We start from the raw sequence: 24,960 nt of genomic DNA, 5'->3' as shown, positions 1-24,960 counted from the left end.
TTGTTCAACACTTGCTTCAAGCTCCCCTGTCCTCCCCTGATAATTGACTTATCGCTATATTCATGCGAGGAAAATATGCGCTGTGTGTTTAATATTAAATTCGTTAGATAAACCCTTTTAGGAACAAAATTGAGTGTATTAGCCACTTATCACCTATATGCCAGTCATGATTAACACCCCCACCCCCCCCGAACAGAATCGCCAAAAACGATTTGTAGGAAAAAATCGGCACGTGCACGCATGCACACTGGTGCCCGTGCAAGGCTTCATGGTCATTGTAGTCCTTCTTGGGGTAAACACAACGTATTTGACTGCTACGCTTGTCCGTTAGCAACCCTACCCACACCCCCCACCTGCCCCCCGGGTCGGCCGGTCCGCAAGAATATTGTCAATAATAAACCGGTCCGCGTTGCAAAATAGGTTGGGGACCCCTGTTGTAAGGCATGAAAATGCCCGACACTGGCCTCTCAGGTCTGAGTTGACATCATCATCATCATCATCATCGTCTTTGAACTCTAGAAACTGTTGTGCATGAAAATCCAGGAGATCTGCAGATTTTGAGACAGTCAAACCACCCCATTTGACACCAATAATCATTCCATGATCAACATCACTTAGATCACGTTTCTTCCCCATTCTGATGTTTGATCTGAATGACAACTAAACCTCTTGACCACGTCTCCATGCTTTTATGTATTGTGTTGCTGCCACATTTTTTTTACCTATTTATTTACAGCTAAATGCTTTTCTTTTTCTGTTAGCATACAGTTGGTTTCAAGGCTAAGCAAGGCCGAGTTCCAAGTGAATTTAGGAAATTTTAATTTCTTTTCAGGTAGCAGCTGGTTATTACCATGACGTTGTAAGTCCAAATGCCCTGGAGTTTAGGAGAATGATTTGATAGACATATACAGAAGTATGAGATGTATAGTTAGGGTAAACACAAGCAGGCTTTTCCCACTGAAGTTGTATGAAACTAGATCAAGAAATCATAGGTTAAGGGTGAAAGGTAAAATATTTAAAGGGAACCTGAAGGGGAACTTTTTCACTCAGAGGGTTCTGAAAGTGTGAAACAAGCTGCCCGCTGAAGTGGTGGTTGCTGGTTTGATTTCAATAGTTGAGAGAAATTTTGATAGGTATGTGGATGGGAGGAATATGGAGGGCTTTGATCCAGGAGCACGTCAATGGGATCTAACAGAATAACAGCTTGACACAGACTTGATGGGTTGAATATGATGTAGTGTTCTATGACTTTATCACTATAGCTAATTAATTTACCAAGATGCATATATTCTAGCATCAGTTGGGGTGTAGATATTGACAAGGGAAAAAGAATAAATCTCTTCCACTTATTATGCTATTACATAGAGGTTTGAAAAAGTTTGATTTGCTTAATAGAGACATGTAATTGCACTTGGAGAGACATCTCATCCGTGGTGAAGTGATGGTTTGTAAAAATGTTTAAAATAAATTATAGATTATGGTTTTTTTTTGACAATTCTGTGTCTTGTACAGTTTCAACAGTATAATTGGTTATGGTAATAGATCTGGTGGTGGTGAAAGTGGAGGATGTAGTTTTGATGTCAAAATTTAGGAGAAATCTGGATAGGTACATGGATGGGAGTGGTACAGAGGACTACGTCTGGGTCCGGGTCAGCTGAACTAGATTTATAAGTAGTTTGGCATAGACTGGATGGACCAAAGAGCCTGCTTCTGTGTTGCCGTGTTCTATGACTCTATAACTTTAACTTTAGACCTGTATTTCAGTAGAAGTAGGTTTGCATGATCCTGCATCAACTCATTTGATTGCATTGTAGAGAAGATGCCCCATGTGCATTTTCCAATGATTTCAGGGAACTTTGATGAATAACTTGAGAAGTCAAACACAGCCTCAAGCTTATGTTATTCGCAAGAGCAACTGTTGAAATAAAGCCAGAAAAAAAGGTGGTAGTGTTCAGTAGGCCATACAACACTTGGGAGGCTTGAGCAGATGTCACTCACTGCAGAACATAGAGCACTTGGCATATTCCTGGAGCAGTGTTACTGCATGACTCATCCTGTTAACTTAGCGGTAAATGGTGACTCCTGAGAGCGTGACTGTTGGAGTATGAGAGAAAGGAAGATTATTTGTCTCTATAGTTCAAAAAGTGAGACAAACTCAAAGGAAGGGAGGGAGAGAGGGAGGGAGGGAGGGACTGACTAGGTCTAAAACTGATAAGTTAATGGTAATATTGCAATCAGCAAGCTTTTTTTGTTTTGTTAGTCTCTCCTTTCACTGTGTAACACATTTCTGCCCCTTCATTAGGGAGAGAGCAAGCCTGTGGCATGTCAAATTGTCAGGTGAATGATTGTTTTTGTTGTACTGCAGATCATGGTCTGTCTTGGGGCCTTTGCTATTGCTTACCTGGTGGGCAGTGGGTGCTGATGCTTTTTGCTGAGTTAACTGGGGAGGGGAGGGTTGATGCTTTCCACTGCTTCTGTGTGGGAGGAGGAGTAGGGGAGGCTTTGGGGTTCTAACAATTTTACCGTCACTCTTACTTTGGGGTTACCTTCTGTTTTCATGGATGTCTCTGAAGAGCAAGAATTTCAGATAGTAATTGAAACTATTGAACTATTATAGGAGATTCTGCAGATACTAGAAATCCAGAGTAATATATATCAAATTCCAGAGGAGCACAATAGGTCAGGCAGCATCCCTCTCAACTCCATTCTCCTGCCTTCTCTAAGAAAGTCAGCTTGTCAGTCTAATTATCCAAGTGTTTCCAAGGGGAAGCAGCTTCCCCTGGAAGGCTTTCACCAAAATATTAATGCTGATATTTATGACATATGAGCAAGGAATTTGATATATTATGTTAACATTGTCTCTCTGAGGACAGAACAGAGGAAGCATTCAAGTTTATAAAAAGAGCATTAAAACATATTTGAAGACTTCTCCAAGGAATCCATGACATCACATCACTTGTTTACCAATATAACTCATTGTTTTTAATCAGCAATAGGCTTTAAACATTGTTGTCATTCATGAGTTGGAGGTGGGGGAACAGATGGCAGAGATGAAGTGGTGTGGTTGCAGACACACCCAACCCTGAGACACTAGACAAGGTAATTTGTTTCCAAACAATTGATTTATTGATCATTATAGAATGTCTCTCTGGCACTTCCTGTTCCCTCCCTCTCCCTTCCCCTTTACCTAACCATGATTCTTCTCACCCTGCCCCCTCCTCACTCTTGTTCCACAATAGAAACCCACTCACATATGTCATGAAATTTGTGTTTTTTTTTGTGGCTGCAGTGGAGTGTAATACATAAATTACTACAATACTGTGCAAAGGTCCTGGGTACCCTAGTTACATATATGTGCGTAAGACTTTTGCACAGCACTGTTTATGACATGAATTTTGTTGCTTTTGGCAGCAGTAAAATAACATAAAATTACTAAAAATTATAAAAATAAATGAATAGTGGAATAATACAAGAATAAAGTAGTATTCATGGACCATTCAGAAATCTGATCACAGAGGGAAAGAAGTTGCTCCTTAATCAATAAGTAACGCACACAAAATGCTGGAAGAATTCAACAGGTCAGGACAGTGATGATGGAGGGCCTCAGCCCAAAATGTCAACTGCTTATTCCTCTCCATAAATGCTGCCTGATCTGATGAGCTCCTTCAGCATTTTGTGTGTTTTTTTAATAATAAGATGGTGTCAACAATGTCAGCAGAACTCACTGCACTAACACTGAATCAGAAGCTCACCAATTTCCTCCTTGAATATTGCAATGCAGCATATTCCACAACACACAGCTCACAAGCCAGACTGTTCCTGGGTTGTCCCTTACATTTACACTTGGATCTCCTCAAACTCAATCTCGGAAGGAGTATGCAGAACAAACAGCTGAGACATATTGAAGACTCCACAAACAAGGATGTTTGACGTTTCACTCCTGGACAAGCAGTCCTGGTGAGAGACTACAGAGGTGATCAAAAGTGGGTACTTGGAAAGATTAAGGACAGAACTGGACCGCTTTCCTACATAGTAGCGATTACAATTGATGTTATCTGGAGATGACACATAGACCTATTGAGGAGAGCAGAGTCTATTGTTGATGAAGAAAGGATTATTCTGGCTTTAACCTTCCACATCCTTTCTATCTGCTCTTTCAAGCCCTGGTATTTCTTCAGCTTCTCATATGTTTTCTTCCCGATGTTACTGTCAATTGGGATTGCCTCATCTATTGCAATCACTTTCTTCTGTTCCTTGTCCAGTGTCACCATGTCTGGTTGGTTGGCCAGTGCCTGCTTATCAACCTGTATTTGGAAGTCCCACAGAACCTGTCATTCTCCACTATCTTCTCAGATGTTTCCCATTTGGACTTGGCAGTGTCCAATCCATACTCAGTGCAGGTGTTCCTGTGCACAATTCCTATAACTTGGTTGTGCCATTCAGTGTATGCTGTCCCTGCCTGCAACTTGCACCCTGCTGCTATGTTCTGGATGGTTTCAATGAACAGTCTTCATCTTGGTTCTTGTCTGGTGTGATAGACCTCGGCTTCTCTTGCTCTTGTGCTCAGTGCCTGTTCTTGTGCAGCCATGACTGGCACCTGTGTGCTGTCCCTCAGCCCTGCCATGTCCAGGCATTGGTAGGACATTCATATGTCAGCCACCTCTGATATCTGGCGATGGTACATCCTGTGCAGTGGCTTGTCCTGCCATGGCCTCTGGTCCTCTGGCTCTGCTTCACCCACTTCCATTTCCGTATCTCCTATTTGCTGTCAGAGGTATTCTCCTAGCAGGTTGTGCTTGGGGGCCATCTTCCTGACATACTCATGGATTTTTCACAATTTTTCAAGGCTGTACCCTTGACACTTCCAAGTCCCACCCTCCTTTATTCCAGAGGGTGTACAGTTGTTCGATGTTGGACTTTGGATGGAATCCTCTATGTATTGTTAGTAGTTTCCAGGTCTTTTAGTCAGTTTGTTCCTTGGCCAGCACATTATTGAGGTTGGGTGTCTGACGACTGGTAGGGCAGATGTGTTAATGGCTCCTATCTTATTCTTCCCATTTAGCTGTCTTTTTAGGACCTGTCTCACTCTTTCGAGGTACTTGGATGTTTCAGCCTTCCTTGTGTCCTTATCATGACTTCCATGTACCTGCAGGATCCCCAAGTATTTGGAGTTTTTCTAGCACGTGGCCTTCAGGTAGCTCAACTACTTCAGTCTTGATGAGTTTGCCTCTTTTCACTACCATCCGGCTTTACTTTTCCAGTCCAAATAACATTCCGATGTCTCTGCTGTACACCCTTATCAGGTGGATTAGTAGTCAATGTCTCATTCATTCTGGCATATAGCTTAATGTCATCCATGTACAGGAGGTGGTTGATGATCACTACCCATATCCACTCCTTGAGATGATCTGGCTGAGGGGGTTCAAGCCTATGCACAAAAGCAGTGGGGATAGTGCATCACCCTGGTATATTCCACATCTGACAAATGCTTTCTGGTAGTTGATACAGGTTGTGTTAAGTTTCGTTTGCTTGGTCTTGGAGTCTCGCATCAGACATAAAATGCTGGAGGAACTCAGCAGGCCAGACAGCATCTATGGTAAAAGTAAAGTCGATATTTTGGACTGAAAATTCTTCAGTAGGACTGGAAAGGAACCTTGACTGTACTTTTTTCCGTAGATGCTGCCTGCTGAGTTCCTCCAGCATTTTGTGTGTGTTGCTCAGATTTCCAGTATCTGCAAATGTTCTCCGATTTGGAGTCTCGCATGGCTGTTTTATTGCCAGTAGTTGGTGCTTGGTGCCTCTTGTTCCATCACCAGTCCCCGTCTGAGCAGGGGTAAGGAATTTACACACAGAAGTTTGGAGGCCAACACCAGGGACCACCCAGACTCAGTGATGCGGGGATCCAGGGTTCAGGTCCCAGTAGTGGCAGCCCGGTAGGGGTCTTGGGCTGGACACCTCACGCTTATGCTACATCCTCCCACAAAATCTTCCAAATGAGAGTGGCAAAAACAAGAAGTGTCGTACCAGCTTGGATGTCGTCCAGATTAACAAGGTCCGCATCAATGGTTGGGGAATTGGGACCATCTGGTTTGCAGCTGGCTACCAGAACAAACCATATATAGATAAGACTGGACAATATGGAATTAATGGAATGTTACTTTAACAGCAACCTACATGAAAGAGGATACATCGCACGCATGTGAGGACTTTGCCATCATACCATAAATGCACCACTTGCTAAAAGTAAAAATGAAACTAATGTACACGGGTTATCCCGGCTTCAAGTTTTTCTTTCGATTAATTTAATGTTTTGGAGCTACAAAACATGACAGCAGGATGGTGAGGATCCTTCGTGATGGATGCTGCCTGTTCAAAAGCATGATTGTTACATGGTGACAACCGTTATTGAACCTGGCAGTGTGGGAACTAAGGTATCTCCTGCCTGATGGTAGCAGCAAGACTAGAACGTATCCTGGAGCTTTGTATACAGTTTTGTCCATCCTGTTACTGAAAATAAGTCATTAAGCTGGAGGGAGTGGAAAGAAGATTTACGAGAAGTTTGTCAGGACTCAGAGGATGGTTCAAGAGGGTGAAACAAGATGGCAGAGGAAGTGGTTGAGGCAGGTGCAATAATATTTAAAAGACACTTAGACAGCTACACAAATGGAAGGGTTTCAATGGACATGAACTAAAAGTGGGCAAAAGGATTTGCTTTGATGGGGAATCTTGGTTGCTTTGGACCATTTAGGCTGAAGGGCCTATTTTCAACCAATGTGACTTCATTTTCATTCCAGTTCCCCAGTTTGTACCCTTGTTTTTCTCTCTCTCTCTCTCTCTCCTTCTCTCTTTCTCCCTCTCTCCCTCCCTCTCCCCCTCCCTCTCTCCCTCTCTCCCTCCCTCTCCCCCTCCCTCTCTCTCTCTCCCTCTCTCCCCCCTCTCTCTCTCCCCACTTTCTCTAACTCCCTCTTCCTGACTATTTCCTTGCCATCTGACTGTTCCCAAGAATTCCACAAGGGAGTTCAATGACGTGACTTTGACATGAAGATAATGCCTCAGTTGAATCAACCCTGACATGAAGGTAGAGCCTCAGTTCGTGACTAGTTATTGACCTACTTTATGAGTGCAATCGAGGAACTAGCACTCCCCAGGTGGTCAACCAGAGGTGGAGGCAGAAAGTCTCCAGCAAAAATCCCAAGCCCCATGGTTTAGTGATGCCTCTGGTAATTGGTGACATTATGTGAAACCTTGTTCTGTATTGGTAGCCATAGTGATTCTGAGGACAACTAGTGAATTGCATATATGTGCCTTTTTATTCAAAATGAAAATGCTGTTTAAAAATAAATAAAATTTAATCACATTATTACCTTAAATGGCAAGTTTTCATGCTTTTATGTGAACATTTTAGGTTTTATGCTCTCTTATATTTCGGAAATACTGTAAATGCATCTCTTTTGAGATGATAAAAAGGGATGTGTGATTTCACAGCTGGATTTGATGCATGTTGTTCCACATGGTTCAGAAACGATGTTACATCATTAAATTTCTGGAAACATGGCTGAATGGATGATGGGCGTGGATCAATGAATAAGCACCATGCTTCTGTCTGTTTTGAGCAGATTTGTTTCATCTTGCCGCCTCCAGTTTTTGTAATCAGAAGTCGCAGTCGGCCATTTACTCGTTCACTAACTTTCAGACACACTTGTCTTTCTTCATTATACAGGGATGGACCTGACCAGTCTGCTCCACAGTTAGGAGTCTTCAGTGGCAACACAGCCCTGGAATCTGCGTACAGCACCACCAATCAGGTCCTTATCAAGTTTCACAGTGACTTCTCTGGAGGGGGATTCTTCGTCCTCAATTTTCACGGTTAGTTTCCTTTGGCTACAGATGCTAATGAATTATGAAGAAACTTTGAACACTGCCTATGTTAGATTGTTCTTTACCTGGATGTTTATTTACTTTGAGAAATCTCCAGTTAACTTTGCTCTCCTTCCTCTAATATTTTATATTCTGTTTGAATTTAATGATGCATAGGTAGATGCTATTTAACATTTAATTGATACCCTATTGTGATATATCATTTTTGTCATGAGTAATTACTGAAATTCAGGTTCTATTTTAAATGTCATTCAGCCATACATATGTATACAACTAAACAAAACAACTTTCCTCTGTAGCGAAGGTACAAAACACAATGCATACAGTCGTTTGTAGCACATAGCACATATGGTCATGTTAGCACATACAGTTACAAAAAAAATATTATCCCAAGTCCCTGATTGGCATGGCTTAAAGATTGACGGTGCATTGGATGTTGATCTGCAGCCACATTTCTGCAAGAATAAGTAGGCAGCAGTTTCTTATCTCACACTAGTGCTGTCACAGTTGAACACAATCCAGCTTTTCTTCCACCGAATGAGCGCTGGAAAGATAGATAGTTTTTAGCTCTCTTTTTCCAAAGGCAAAGAGTGTTGTCTAAACCTTGAAAAGCTTGAGTTTGAGGACCTTCAGAATATTCCTGTCCTGATATCGAGTTACTCAGCACAGAAACTGGGAATGGCACGGTAGTGTAATGGTTAGCAAAATGCTGTTACAATGCCAGCAACCCGGGTTCATTTCCACCGCCGTCTGTAAGGAGTTTATACCTTCTTCCAGTGACCATACTAGTTTCCTCCATGTGCAGCAGTTTCCTCCCAGATTCTAAAGAGGTTAATACATGTTTGTAAACTTATTGGTCACAAAAGTTTAATTGAGAAGCCCGGGCACGTTGAGCTGGAAGGTTCTGTAACTATGCTGCAATTTTAAGTAAAGATACGTAAATAAATAAATAGGCCTACAATGTCCATTAAGTCCAGTTTACGCTGGAGCACAATGGTCATTAGGTCCGGTGTAGGGGACTCCAAAACTAGGGGGCACAATTGTAGAATGAGAGGGGAAAGATTTGAAAGAGACCTGAGGGTGGCTATTTCATGCAGAGGGTGGTGAGTATACAGATCAAATGGTTGAGGCTGGTACAATACTTTCTCTTCAGAAGCACTTGGACAGGTACGTGGAGAGGTGGAACATTGGGTGATAAGGGCCGAATACAGGAAATTGAGCAACACACAAAAAATGCTGAAGGAACTGAGCAGGTCAGGCAGCATCTATGGAGGGGTATTAACAATTGATGTTTCGGGCTGATGAAGGGTCCTGAGGAAGTACCAAAATTATCAACAGTTTATTTCCCTCCATAGACGCAGACTGACTTGCTGAGTTCCTCCATCATTTTGTATGTGTTGACCAACAAGATTAATTGTCTGTTTAGGCAGTAAAGAAATATAATGCCATCTACAAAAAACTATACATAAACAAAGACTGACAAAAAAAAGATTCAAAAGAAGAAAAACTGTGCAATTAATAGATAAGCACAATATATGTACACGCAGTGTCTACTTTATTATGTACCTCTGCTTGTTAATGCAAATATCTAATCAGCCAGTTATGTGGTAACAGCTCAATGCATAAAAGCCTGCAGACATGGTCAAGAAATTCAGTTGTTCAGACCAAACATCAGAATGGGGAAGGTATTTGATCTAAGTGACTTTTACCATGGAAAGATTTTTGGTGATAGACAGGGTGGTTTGAGTATTTCGGAAACTGCTGATCTGAGACTTTCATGCACAGCAGTGTCTAGAGTTTACAGAGAATTGTGCAATAATCAATACATTTTCAATGAGTGGAATTTCTATGAGTGACAATGCTTTGTCAATGAGAGTGATTAAAGGAGAATTGCCAGACTGGTTCAAGCTGACAGGAAGGTGACGGTATCTCAAATAACCACCCATTACAGCAGTGGTGTGCAGAAGAGCATCACTAAATGCACAAAACGTCAAACTTCAAAGTTGATAGGCTACAGCAGCAGAAGACCACAAACATATACACAGTGGCCATACTATTAGACACAGGAGGCCACTGAGTGCTTACTTGCATCAGAAATGTATATACTGTATTCTTGAGTGATTATCTTGGTCTAATGACCAATTCAAATTCCATTTGTTTTCCAGCCTACTGGCTCAAGAAGTGTCAACCTCCCCCAGTTATTCCTTTGGCCACTGTGTATTCTGAGGATGAAGACTATGAAGTAGGCAAGTACAAGTATTATTGATTAACTTATTGTAGAAGCATAGAGTCATATAACACTATAACACAGAAACAGGCACTTTGGCTCATATAGTCCTTACTAAATTATTAATCTGCCTAGTCCCATCGACCAGCAGCTGGACCATAGCCCCCATATTCCTCCCATCCAGGTACTGATCTGAATTTGTTCAGATCAGTACAAATTCAATGTTGAAGTAAAACCTTCATTCACCATATCCACTGGCAGCTTGTTCCACATGCTTAGCCCTCTCTAAGTGAACAAGTTCCCCCTCAGATTTCCCTTAAGTACTTCACCTTTCAACTTTAATCTCTGACTAATTCTAGTCTCACCCAACCACAGTGGAAAAAGCTTGCTTACACATACCCTATCTATATCCCTCATAATTTTGTATACTTCTATCAAACTCGATGGGCCAAACAGCCAAATTCTGACTCTTTATAGTCTAAATCTCCCCTCATTCAAATCTCTTGTGATTTTCCTATGCTCATGGGAATTAAGTCCTAAGATGAAATGTATTATGTAGATATTTATCATGTCCCAAATCATACCTATTCTGCAACATTTTAATTTATTTTGAACCTTGCTGTTCTTCTTCACCTCTATACTGTGTTGGTTTTGTTTTTCAATCTCACCCAGAACTGAAAAATAAAATCAAAGTCAAAGTTAAGTTTAGTTCTGTAAACACAAGTATACAGACTATAGAACAGTACAGTGCAGTCAAAATGTTAGCAAAAGAAAGTGAAGTATAATCACAAACTCAAGCGATTCTGTAGATGCTGGAAATCCAGAGCAACAGACATAAAATGCTGGAGGAACTCAGCAGGTCAGGCACCACCATGGAAAAGAATAAACAATCAACATTTTGGGCCAAGACCCTTCATCAGGACTCTTCATAGACCCTCCTGAGGAAGGATCCCAGCCTGAAACGTTGTCTATTTCTTTCCGTAAGTGATGCCTGGCCTACTGAGTTCCCCCTGCATTTTGTGTGATGTATAATCAAAAGTATTAAAAGTTCAAAGTAATTTATTATCAAATACAAGTTGTAGAGTGGATGTAGAGGAATATGTAAATGTACATGATTTGGATATGTGCATCCACGTATCCCTCCACAGCAACTCGGTTTCTCCTTATCCTTGTAGCCCCATTACATTGACAACAACTCCTCCATGGAATTTTTCTCGTTCTGCTTTTTCTCTTTTCCCTTCCTTTCTCCATTACCTTCTGAAATTGACTCAGAATTCTTCCTGTGCTCGCCAGTAAGTTTTTCCTTTTTCCTTTCACCATGGATCTCTCTCCATTTCGTCCTGACCGGAATGACCTGAGTTCTCACCTGCTTCCTCTTTAAATGGAGCTCCAGCCATTTCTGCCCTTCCACACCAGCACCTCCTCTACATGGTTCAGAAACTGCTCCCAAATTGAAATAATCCTTTGCTCCTTCAACTCCATCATCTCTTCCAAGTAAATTATGTTGCGTTATCCTGTGGTATATGCTTTCAGGATTTTTTATCTTTTGCCTGAGAGGAAAGAGGGGAGAAGAAAGAAGGCTGAGAGTGGGTGGGTCCTTGGTAATGTGTTTTGCTTTACTGATACTGGGAGAAGTGCAGACAGAGACCATGGAGGGGAGGCTGGTGTCTGTGATGTGCTGTGTGTGTCAACAGCTCTCTGCAGTTTCTTGCGGTCATGGGCAAAGCAGTTGCCACACCAAGCAGTGATGCATTGGCAAATATTGGAAAGAATTGATTCGACATGCAAATTTCTTTAGCCACATGAAGAATCAGAGGTGTTGGTGAGCTTTACTGGCTGTGCCATTTACTGTATGTGTTTGGACCAGGGTAATCAATTGCTGATCTTCACACCTAAGAATTTTAATCAAAAGTATATCTGTTTATTCTCACATTGCTGACTGTGCACAAGCAGACCATCATATTTTTAGCTGCATAGCAGAGCAACTGTTGCCAAGTGCATATACACAAAAGATTCTTCAGAAGCTGTAAATTCAGAAACACACACACACACACACACACGCACACACACACACACACACACACACACACACACACACACACACACACACACACAGAATACTAGAGGTACTCCACAGGTGAGGCATCATTTATTGAGAGAAATAGAGTCAATGTATCAGGCCAAGACCCTTCATTGGGAATCATCATATGAGTCCTAGTAGATGGTCTCAGCCCAAAACATTGACTGTTTATTTCTCTCCATAGATGGTGCCTGACCTGCTGAGTTCCTCCAGCATTTTGTGTGTCTGTGTGTGTGTGTTGCTAACAGCAGCTCCTTGGCTATAAAAAGATTGAGAGAATTCTGAATGGATGGCAAAATTGTAAGATTTTTAATTTTACATTCAAGTTTGATTCTTTATAAGGTGATGTTGTGAAGTACCAGTGTCCACTTGGATTCACTCTGGTTGGCAGTGAACTCATGGTTTGCAGACTGTTAACCCAGCTGCAGTTTGAGGGGACACCTCCATCTTGTGAAGGTAAGTGTTTCTCCAATTTCTTCTCAAAATCAGCTGAAAATTTTCCTTTCTGTGAAAAGCATAAACAAGGCATGATGGTGAACAGAGCAAACCTGTAATGCAAGGCAAAATAGATAAGAAACAGACCACAGGACACATGGGTCAGATGGGCTCTTAGCCATTAATGAAGGAGCCACAAATGCATAAGCATTATATCTAGCCATTTCACATCAGAAATTCAACACTGAAAGTGTATTATCTGTTTTGTAACCACCAATGGACTTTAGCCTAATGTTGATTGGAAGTTAAATATTCCAGACAGTAGATTCTTTGGAAAGGACAAGAGCAAAAAGAAAAGAGGAGGAATACAACATAGGACAGAACAGCACAGGAACAAGCTATTCAGCCCACAATTAAATTAGTAATCAAATGGTTAACTAATTTCATCTCTTCTGCCCACACAATGTTCATATCCTTCCATTTTCCTCACATTCATGTACTTACCCAATCTTGGAAGTCTCCAATGTTTCTGCCTCTAGCACCCCCACCCAAGCAGTGCATTTTGGCACCCATTATTTTATGTAAGAAAAAGTTGCCCCTCACATCTCCTTTGAAATTACCCCCTCTCATCTTAAATGTATGTCCCCTGGTATTAGACACTTCAACACTTGGAAAAAGATATTGTCTGTCTATTCTATCTATGACTCTCATAATCTTATAACCCTCTACCTGATCTCCCCTCAACCTCCACTGCTCTAGAGAAAACAACCCAAGTTTGTCCAACGTCTCATTATAGCACATGCTCTCTAATCCAGGCAGCATTCTGGTAATAGGGAGATTGGAAAGATTGTATTTCAGCAATGGTTGTTGGACATACCTAGACTTCAGTTATTGAATCTCACATTGCACAATACCCTGGTGCAGTATCTACGGAGCAGCTGATGGTTATGATATGACCACACACGCAAAATGCTGGAGGAAAGCAGCAAGTCGGGCAGTATCTATGGAGAGGAATAAACAGTCAATGTTTTGGGCTGAGGGTTCATGTACATGTATCGAAAAGATTTAGAGGGATATAGACCAAACACAAGGATCTGTTCAGTAGGCAACTTAATTGGCATGGATAAGTTGGGTGATGAAGGGTCTCGGCTTAAAACTATGATATTTATTCTCCTCCATGGATGCTGCCTGATTACTGACTTCCTCTAGCATTTTGTGTGTGCTGTTCAAGATTTCCACCATTTGCAGAATCTCTTGTGTAATGGAATGAAAAGTCATGTTTAAATATATGATAGAATCATTTTAAGTTATACAGCATGGAAAAAGGCCCTTTGACACATCATGTTCATGCCATCCTTTTTGCCAAAATACATTAATCCCATTTGCCTGCAATGCATTTATTTCATAGAGCCATAGTGTTTCAAGCAGAGACTCAGGTCCTTTGGCCTAGCTCCTCCATGCTGACCAAGAAGCCTTCCTGAACTGGCCCTATTTGCCTGTGCTTGACCCATATCCCTCTTTACATTTCCCTTACCTGTACCTGTCAAAATGTTTTTTAGATGTTGTAATTGTGATCTGTCTCTACAGCTTCCACTTGCATCTCAATCCACATCATCACTGACCTTTGTGTCATTGGTTAACTTTACAGAAAAAATAACACTTAGGTCAATAGTTTCATAATTAGAATGGGCAACTAAGGTTATGGGGAAAAGACAGTAGAATGGGGTTGAGAGGGAAAATAAATCAGCCATGTCCGAATGTCAGAGCAGACTGGATGGGAAAAATGTACTAATTTTGATGTTATGTCTTATATGTCTCATGGTCTTATCACAGAGAGTAGGGAATTCATTGTTTGAAAAACAGCTCAGGTCTCAGTCAGCTTCATTTTGTAAAGAACAGTTCAGTTCATGCAAAATAATTTTTGTAATGCAGCAGACTGGAATTAAACATTTAAGTTAAAAACTAATCATGTAAACAGTAGCCATAATATGAAGTTAATGTTAGCACTGTGAGGGAGAAATGTTTCAGAGAGGATCGACTGCAAATTCACCAGAATCATACAGATTAAGGATTTCATTTAAAAGGACAGGTTACACAAGGATATACAGCATTTTAGTGAGATGGGAAGGTCAAGTTGTCATATATTGAAAATGTTTAAATAGGATAAACAGAAACTTGGAAATAACTCCAGTAAGACGACAATGCGCTTGGTCACAGTGGCTCTCTGGGTCAAACAAGTGGTACATATGTGTGTCTTAAGCATTTTTTTTTGTGATCGCAAGACCCTGATGGACATTGACAATATAAAGAACTGCACATCCGGTTCGTTGGTTCAGTGGCGTGACTGACATCAGGGGAAGTCCATGGCCTCCATTGTTCCATGGAAGTCCTTAACCTGTGGTGATGCCTGCCTCAACTACCCAGGCTAGGAGGCACCAGAGATGATATGGGAGAGAACAGAGGAGTGGCCAGTGCACTTGAATCTGAGCTGGGTTGGGAGCTGGCCCCTTCCATCAGTGTTGCTCTCCAGTGTTTGATCCACAGAAGACAAGTTGGATTGACTTTGTCTGCAGCTGACCCAGCACATGATGAGGACATACTGTGTGCTTGTTCTTGTAGAAACATGGCTCCAGGACAACATCAGATGCACCATCAACCTTCAAGCAATGCCACTCAGGGACTAGTGCTGATATTATTTTTAGTGACTCTATGTGTGCTTTTGTAACTATATGTGCTGTGTGCTCTGTGTGATTAAGCACCTTGTCCTTGGAGGAACACTGTTTTGTTTCATTCTATACATGTGTATAGATAAATGACAATTAGACTTGAACTTGAACTTCAATGTGATTTCTTATTATTGGAAATTTCATTGCAAAGAGAGATAATTTTAAAACCTGAGAAAACCCACAGTAGAGTGGAACAAAGATAAAATTATAACTGTTCTACACTGAAAGCAAAAGCCTCACTGTTACAGCTGAGACCAGGAATCCTGAAAATAATAAACCCATAGTGGTTAGGTTAGGTTAGGGATTTTTTTAATTTGCACAATTTGTCTTCTTTTGCGCATTGGTTGTTTGCCAGTCACTGTTTATTGTTTCATAATTCTATTGCATTGCTTTATTTCTTTTTTAAATGCTTGCAAGGGAATGTTTATCGAGGAAATATATGGTAACATACACCCAGTGGCCACTTTATCAGGTACACCTGCATACTTCTGCTCATTAATGCAAATATCTAATCAGCTATAAGACCATAAGATGTAGAAGCAGTATTAGGCCATTCAGCCCATTGAGACTGCTCCGCAATCCCATCATGGCTGATCTTGGATCCCACTCAACCCCATACACCTTCCCTCTTGCCATATCCTTTGATGCCCTGACCGATCAGGAAACTAACAACTTTCGCCTTGAGTATAGCCATGGCTTGGCCTCGACCGCAGTCTGTGGCAGAGTATTCCACAGATTTACTACTCTCTGGCTAGAAATATTCCTCCTTACCTCTTTTATAAAGAGTCGCCCTTCAATTTTGAGGCGGTATCCTCCAGTTCTGGATACTCCCACCATAAGAACCATCCTTTCCTCATCCTCCTTATCTAAGTCCTTTCAACATTTGGTAGGTTTCAATGAGATTGCTCCACATTCTTCTAAATTTCAGTGAGTATATGCCCAAAGCTGCCAAACGCTCCTCATATGTTGACCTTTTCATTCACAGAATCATCCTCCTGAACATCCTCTGGACTCTCTCCAATGACAATACATTCTTTCTGAGATATGGGGCCCAAAGTTGTTGTCAATACTCCACGTGCGGCCTGACTAGTGTCTTATAAAGGCTAAGCATTATCTCCTTGTTTTTATATTCTATTCCCCTTGAAATAAATGCCCACATTACACTTGCTTTCTTTACCACAGACTTGACCTGAAAATTAACCTTCTGGAAATCTTGCACGAGGACTCATAAGTCCCTCTGTACCTCTGCTATTTGAACCTTCTCCCCATTTAGGTAATAGTCTGCACTATTGTTCCTTTTATCAAAATACATGATCATACGTTTCCCAACACTGCATTCTATATGCCACATTTTTGTCCATTCTTCCAATTTGTCTAAGTCATGCTGAAATTGCATTGCTTCCTCAGCACTACCTACGCCTCCACCTATATTTGTATCATCCACAAACTTTGCCACAAGCCATCAGTTCCATTATTCATATCATTGACAAACAATGTGAAAAGTACTGACCCCTGAGGAACACCACTAATCACTAGCAGCCAACCAGAAAAAGCCCTTTTATTCCCACTCGCTGCCTCCTGACTGTTAGCCACACCTCCATCCATGCCAGTATATTTCCTGTAATACCATAGGATTTTCTTCTTGTTAAGCAGGCTCAGGTGTGGTACCCTATCAAATACCTTCTAAGAATCTAACTAACTGATGTTCACTAACTTTCCTTTGTCTACCTTGCTTGTTATTTCCTCGAAGAACTCTAATAGATTTGTCAGGCAAGACTTCCCTTCACAGAAACCATGCTGACTTGGACTTATTTTATCATTAATCTCCAAGTACCCCAAAACCTCATCCTTAATGATAGGCTCCAGCACTTCCCCAACTACTGAGGTTGGGCTAACTGGCCTATAATTTCACACAAAATGCTGGAGGAACTCAGCAGGCCAGGTGGCATCTATGGAAAAAAGTACAGTCGATGTTTCAGGCTGAAACTCTTCTCTTGTTTGGCCTATAATTTCCTTTCTTTTGCCTTCTTCCCTTTGTCAAAGAGTGGGGTGGCATTTGCAAACTTCCAGCCATCCAGGACCATGCCAGAATCAAGTGATTCTTGAAAGATCATGACCAATGCATCCGATATCTCTTTAGCAAAATTTCTCAGGATTGTGGGATGTAGTCCATCTGGTCCAGGTGACTTATCCACCTTAAGACCTTTGAGTTTGCCTGGCACCTTTTTCTTTGTAATAGCAAAGGCACTCACTTCTGCTCCCTGACACACACTGACCTCTGGTACACCGCTAATGTCTTCCACAGTGAAAAAAGATACAAAATACCCATTAAGTTCATCTGCCATTTCTTTCTTCCCATTACTACCTCACCAGCATAATTTTCCAGTGGCCCAATATCAACTATCATCTCCCTTTTACTCTATATAACTGAAAAAAAATCAATATCCTGTTTTATATTATTGGCTAGTTTGTCCTTATATTTCATTTTTTCCTTTCTTATAGCTCTTTTAGCTGCACTATTTTGGACGTTAAAATTTTCCCAATCATTCAACTTCCCACTCAGTTTTGCTACCTTATATGCGCTTTGCTTGGCTTTTATGTAGTCCTTAACCTCCTTTATTGCAATGGTTTCCTAACTCTGCCATTTGAGAATTTCTTCCTCTGTGGGGCATATCTATCCTGCACCTTGTGACCTATTCGCAGAAGCTTCAGCGGTCTCTGTGCTGCCATCATCTCCGTCAGCCACCCTCCTCCAATTTACCTTAGCAAGCTCCTCTCTCATGCCTCTGTAATTCCTTTTGATCCATTGCAATACTGATACTTGTGCTTCCTCCTCCCAAACTGCTGTATGAATTCAATCAGATCATGAACACTGCCTTCTCATGGTTCCTTTATGTTAAGCTCCCTCATAAGATCTGGGTTATTATACAACACCCAATCCAAGATAGCCTTTCCCTGGGTAGGCTCAAGTACAAGCTGCTCTTAAAAGCCTTTTCATAGCCACTCAACTGATTCCCACTCTTGCAATCCAACATCAACTTGATATTCCTAATACCCTTGCATATTGAAGTCCCCTATTACAATTATGTCAGTACTGTAATTACATGCCTTTTCCAGCTCCCTTTGCAATCGAAGCCCTACATTTTGCTACTGTTTGGAACCCGATATATGATTCCCATAATGGTTTTTCTACCCTTGCAATTTCTTCACTCCACCCACAAAGATTCAACATTCTCTGACCCAATGTCACCTCTATCTAAAGATGTAATTCCATCTCTTCCCAACAGAGCACACCAATGTTAGCACTTTCCTGCCTGTCCTTTGATATCCTTTGATGTTAAGCTCTCAACTATGGCCGCCTTTTAGCCACGACTCAGTGATGCCCACAACATCATACCAACCAAACACTAAATGGGCCAAGAGTTCTTCAATCTTCTTCCGAATGCTACACTCATTTAAATACAGCACCTTCAGTCCTTCATTCTTCGCCATTTTGAATTTTTCCTCTGTGGTACAATTTAACTCTGTGCTCTGTCAACATTTATACCCAATTATTGGCTTGTCCTTCCTGAGATAGATGTTACACCCGTCACCTACTTGTAAACTTGCTGGCTCATCCTCAGCTGCATCACCCTCCCATATTAGCTTAAAGCATCTGCAACTGTTCTGGTAAACCTCCCTGCAAGAATATTGGTTCCCCTTGGATTCAGTGCAATCCATCCCTTTTGTACAGGTCCCACCTGCCCAGAAGAGGTCCCAATTATCCAGAAATATGAATCCTGCCCCCTGCTCTAATTCATTGGCCACACATTTATCTGCCACCTCATTCTATTCCTATCTTCAGTGTTGGGTGGAATAAGTAGCAATCCGGAGATTACTACGCTTGAGGTCCTGCTTCTCAGCTTCCTTCCTAACTCCCTGTATACGTTTTTCAGGACCACCTCCTGTTTTCTACTGATGACATTGGTACCAATATGTACCACAAGTTCTGGCTGCTCACCCTCCCTTTTCAGGATATTGTGGATGCATTCATCGCGGACCCTGGCACCTGGGAGGCAAACCACTATCCGTGTTTCCTTTTCATGTCTACAGAATTGCCTATCTGTCCCCCTGACTATAGAGTATCCTATTACTGCTGCCATCCTTTTCAGTTCCCTACCACTCTGAGCCACAGGGCCAGACTCAGTGACAGAGGTGTGGCTACTGTTGCTTCCCCCAGGTAGGTTGCTCCAACACCCCTCCCTCCCCTCCGCTAACGGCACTCAAAATGGAATACTTATTGTTCAGGAGGATAGCCACAAGGGTGCTCTCCACTATCTGACATTCTCCATTCCCTCTCCTGATCGTCAGCCATTTATCTGTCTCCTGTAGCCTTGGGGTGACTACTTCTCTGTAGCTCCTGTATATCACTGTTTCACTTTCCCTAAGCAGCTGAATATCATCAAGCTGCAGCTCCAGTTCCCTAATACAGTCTCTAAGGAGCTGCATCTCGATGCACCTGGCGCAGGTGTGGCTATCAGAAGGCTGGAAGTTTCCTGGAAATCTCATATCTGACATCCAGAACAGTATACTGGCTCTTCAGATGTATCCCCAATTCTCACAAGAGTTAAGTAAGAAAAAATAAATAATGAATGAACTTTCCTACTTACCTTGCCTGCGCCTGTTCTTGCCAAAGCCCTGTTGAGTCAAAGCCTTACTACTCTGCCTCAGACTACTCCGATGACTGCTCTCACGATGACTGTTCCTCTCTTTTATAGTGATTGGGTTTTTAAAGCTCTTTAGCAGACCATTGCGGGAATACTTCTGTTACATCTGCACAGTACTCCAAACAACAACTCCCATTGAAAATCTGTGGCAGCAACTCATGCAACATTGCAAGCATGGTCAAGAGGATCAGTTCAAACATCAGAATGTGGAAGAAGTGTAATCTAAGTGACTTCCACTATGGAATGATAGTTGGTGCCAGATGGGGTGATTTGAGTATCTCAGAAACTGCTGATCTGCTGGGATTTTCACACAGATCAGTTTCTAGAGTTTTCAGAGAATGGTGCAAAAAACAAAAATACATCCAGTGAGTGGAAATTCTCTGAGCAAAAATGTTTGTTAATGAGAAGGTTCAGAAGAGAATGGCCAAACTGGTTCAAGCTGACAAGAAGGCAACAGTAACTCAAATAACTGTTCATTACAACAGTGGTGTGCAGAAGAGCATCGCTGACCACACAACACATTGACAGTTGAAATGAATGGGTTACAGCAGCAGAAGACCATGAACATACACTCTGTGGCAATTTTGTTAGGTCAAGGGGTACATGATGAAGTGGTCACTGAGTTTACTTTGTAAATGGATCTTGCATTGACTGAGTTTGACTTTGACTTTGAGGTAGAAGCTGCAGATATGGCCTCATGAAAATGCTTCTCTTTTGTCTTCAGTGCTTTGCTATTTAACAGATTTCTATCTCTCTGTTACAATTTCAGCGCAATGCCCTATGAATGAAATTCGGCGAAGCTCATCAGGAGTAATATTAAGTCCAGCATACCCAGAAAATTATCCCAACTTCCAAACTTGCTCCTGGACAATCAGAGTGGAACCTCGGTACACTATTTCTCTATATGTGGAGATGTTTCAAAGCGAGAAGCAGTTCGATGAGCTGAGTATATTTGATGGTATGACAAACCTTTAAGCATTTCTTTTTCGTAGACAATTTAGTGAAGAGAGGTGTTCGATTTAACTAACATTCAGCCAAACTTTGAACAATGGAAGTATTGATTTATAGATTTGACAATATGACACTTGTTTTAAAGAGGTAACTAATATTCAATGTCATCCAATCATATTCTGAGCTGCTTATGTTGTTCATTATAATTCTTGAATGCTCAGAAGTAGGATGAGCAGACTTAATAATTAGTTTCATTTGCCACATGTACATTGAAACACACAGTGAAATGAGTCTTTTGTGTCAACGAACAACATTGACCAAGGATATCCTGGGGGCAAGCCTGCAACTGCTGGCAGGATTCCAGTGGCAACACAGCATGCCCACAATTTATTAATCCTAACCCGTACGTCTTTGGAATGTGGGCGGAAACTGGAGCACTGGAGAAAACCCACATGGTAATGGAGAGAATGTACAAATTCCTTACAGACAGTGGCAGGAATTAAACATGGCACTGTAAAGCTTATACTAATACTACCCTATTGTGCTACCCTTATTGACTAGGAACAGGAATTATGTCATTTGCATGATCATACAGGACAGACCTCCCTTGGGTGCCTCCACTGCAAAGTTGATTTGCATACAATGTGGGCCCTCAGGTGGATTTAGTTAAAGAAATTGGCTCAGATGTGGAGGAGTGGCCTTCATCTCTCCCATCCCATGCTCTGCCGCCCTCTCAGATGCACCCCCATTTCCAGCTCACCATCCCAGTCTTCTGGAAGGCCACACATAAAATACCAGAGGAATTCAGCAGGGCAGGCAGCATCTATGGGGGAGAATAAGCTGTCGACATTTCAGGCTGAGCCCCTTCTTCAGGACTGGAAAGGAAGGAGGAGGATTTTAGAAAGAGAAGGCGGGGATAGGAACAGGAGAACAAGCTTGCAGGTGATAGCTGAGTCTAGGGCATGGGGAAGGTGGTTGAGTGGGGGAGGGGAGATAAAGTAGAAAGCTGGAAGGTGATCAGTGGAAAAGATAAAGAGCTGCAGAAGATGGAACCTGCTAGGAGCAGAGAAGTTACCATGGGAGAAAGGGAAGGAGGAGGGGCACTGGGGGAAGTGATAAGCAGGTGAAGACAAAATGTCAGAGGGGGCCAGAGTTGGGGAAATGAGGAAGAGGGAAGGGGGAGGGAGATAAAAATTACTGGAAGTTGGGGAAAACCTTCAGAGTATCTTACTTGTCCTGAGACCCAGCTGTGGTTGACATTGACCGGCAACACCATGTGACTTCTTTCCTTGTAGTTTGTCTGACATCTGCTGAAGCATCTCAGCCCAAAACATTGACTGTTTATTTCTCAACTATAGATGCTGCCTGACTTGCAAAATTCCTCCAGCATATTATATGTTTTCTATGACAACCGGTGCTCACTAAACCAAGGCAAGCAAAAAGCCCTGGTATTGCCCCTGCAGCACAGCAATATAACACTTCGCACAATCGTTTTCCAGTGGCAGTGATCAGCGATCGGGGCTTCAAGTCCTACCATTTCCTGTAAGAAGTTTGTATGCTCTCCCTGTGACCGAGCAGTTTTCCTTGCAGTGCTCCAGTTTCCTCCCACTTATTGTCAAGTGGCGGGCAAGCATTTTTGCTGCTGGAAGTGTGGTGATTATCACGGGTTGTCCTAGTATGCCACAAACAACAGTGCACTGCATCTTTTGATGTACAGATAACAAATAAAACTAATCTATCTATGATCCCAACTATATCATATTATTAATGAATGTGATATAGTTGGGATCACAGAGACATGGCTCCAGGGTGACCAAGGATGGGAGCTAAACATTCAGGGATATTCAATATTCAGGAGGGATAGACATGAAAGAAAAGGAGGTGGGGTGGCATTGCTGGTTAGAGAGGAGATTAACGCAATAGAAAGGAAGGACATTAGCCGGGAGGATGTGGAATCGATATGGGTAGAGCTCCATAACACTAAGGGGCAGAAAACGCTGGTGGGAGTTGTGTACAGGCCACCTAACAGTAGTAGTGAGGTTGGAGGTGGCATTAAACGGGAAATTAGAAATGCTTGCAATAAAGGAACAGCAGTTATAATGGGTGACTTCAATCTACGTATAGATTGGGTGAACCAAATTGGTAAGGGTGCTGAGGAACAGGATTTCTTGGAATGTATACAGGATGGTTTTCTGAACCAACATGTCGAGGAACCAACTAGAGAGCAGGCCATGTTGGATTGGGTACTGAGCAATGAGGAAGGGTTAATTAAGCAATCTTGTCGTGAGAGGCCCCTTGGGTAAGAGTGACCATAATATGGTGGAATTCTTCATTAAGATGGAGAGTGACATAGTTAATTCAGAAACAAAGGTTCTGAACTTAAAGAAGGGTAACTTTGAAGGTATGAGACGTGAATTAACTAAGGTAGACTGGCAAGTGATACTGAAAGGGTTCAGAGTGGATATGCAATGGCAAGCATTTAAAAATCGCATGGATGAACACCAACAATTGTTCATCACAGTTTGGCAAAAGAAGAAATCAGGAAAGGTAGTGCACCCGTGGCTGACAAGGGAAATTAGAGGTAGTATCAATTCCAAAGAAGAAACATACAAATTAGCCAGAAAAAGCAGCACACCTGAGGACTGGGAGAAATTCAGAGTCCAGCAGGGGAGGACAAACGGCCTAATTAGGAAGGGGAAAAAAGATTATGAGAGAAAAGTGGCAGGGAACATAAAAGCTGACTGTAAAAGCTTTTATAGATATGTGAAAAGAAAAAGATTGGTTAAGACAAATGTAGGTTCCTTACAGTCAGAAATAGGTGAATTGATCATGGGGAGCAAGGACATGGCAGACCAATTGAATAAGTACTTTGGTTCTGCCTTCACTAAAGAGGACATAAATAATCTTCTGGAAATAGTAGGGGACCGAGGGTCCAGTGAGATGGAGGAACTGAGCAAAATACATGTTATTAGGGAAGTGGTGTTAGATAAATTGAAGGGATTAAAGGCAGATAAATCCTTAGGGCCAGATGGTCTGTATCCCAGAGTGCTTAAGGAAGTAGCCCAAGAAATAGTGGACGCGTTAGTGATAATTTTTCAAAACTCTTTAGATTCTGGACTAGTTCCTGAGGATTGGAGGGTGGCTAATGTAACCCCGCTTTTTAAAAAAGGAAGAACAGAGAAACCGGGGAACTATAGACAGGTTAGCCTAACATCGGTGGTGGGGAAAATGCTAGAGTCAGTTATCAAAGATGTGATAACAGCACATTTGGAAAGCGGTGAAATCATTGGACAAAGTCAGCATGGATTTGTGAAAGGAAAATCATGTCTGATGAATCTCATAGAATTTTTTGAGGATGTAACTAGTAGAGTGGATAGGGGAGAACCAGGGGATGTGGTATATTTGGATTTTCAAAAGGCTTTTTACAAGGTCCCACACAGGAGATTAGTGTGCAAACTTAAAGCACACGGTATTGGGGGTATGGTATTGATGTGGATAGAGAATTGATTGGCAGACAGGAAGCAAAGAGTTGGAATAAACAGGACCTTTTCAGAATGGCAGGCAGTGACTAGTGGGGTACAGCAAGGCTCAGTGCTGGGACCCCAGTTGTTTACAACAGCGGTCCCCAATCACTGGGCCGCAGACCGGTACTGGGCCGCAAGGCATGTGCTACCGGGCTGCGAGGAAACGATATAATTTGACGACAGGAGTCAGCTGCACCTTTCCACATTCCATGTCACGCCCACTGTTGAGCTTGAACGCATGCGAGGTCATTACCCGCGCGTCATTCATGTCAGCGCAGGAAGGAGATTAACTCCTCGAGCTTGCAAATGACGACGGGCTGAAAAGTATGTTTGACATAACATCTCTGCCAGCATTCTGGATCAAAGTCAAGGCTAAATATCCTGAGATAGTCAGGAAAGCACTGAAAATGTTGCTTCCATTTTCAACATATCT

The 24,960-nt window shown here is 42.0% G+C and overlaps 1 protein-coding gene across 1 annotated transcript in view; it reads left to right on the top strand.

Annotated features, from left to right (window-relative positions):
- Positions 1-24,960, top strand: part of csmd1a (CUB and Sushi multiple domains 1a) — a 2,254,753-nt gene that overhangs the window by 2,003,938 nt on the left and 225,855 nt on the right. Inside the window, exons 44-47 of the mRNA XM_072251121.1 lie at positions 7,721-7,866; positions 10,044-10,124; positions 12,528-12,641; positions 20,822-21,010. Coding sequence (XP_072107222.1) covers positions 7,721-7,866; positions 10,044-10,124; positions 12,528-12,641; positions 20,822-21,010 — 530 coding nt within the window. The remainder of the gene's footprint in view (positions 1-7,720; positions 7,867-10,043; positions 10,125-12,527; positions 12,642-20,821; positions 21,011-24,960) is intronic.

Source organism: Mobula birostris, chromosome 2 (assembly GCF_030028105.1).
Source record: "Mobula birostris isolate sMobBir1 chromosome 2, sMobBir1.hap1, whole genome shotgun sequence".
In the NCBI taxonomy this organism is placed as follows: Eukaryota; Metazoa; Chordata; class Chondrichthyes; order Myliobatiformes; family Myliobatidae; genus Mobula; species Mobula birostris.
The sequence above is the reverse complement of the archived record's forward strand: the minus strand, read 5'-3'. Positions and strand labels throughout refer to the sequence as shown.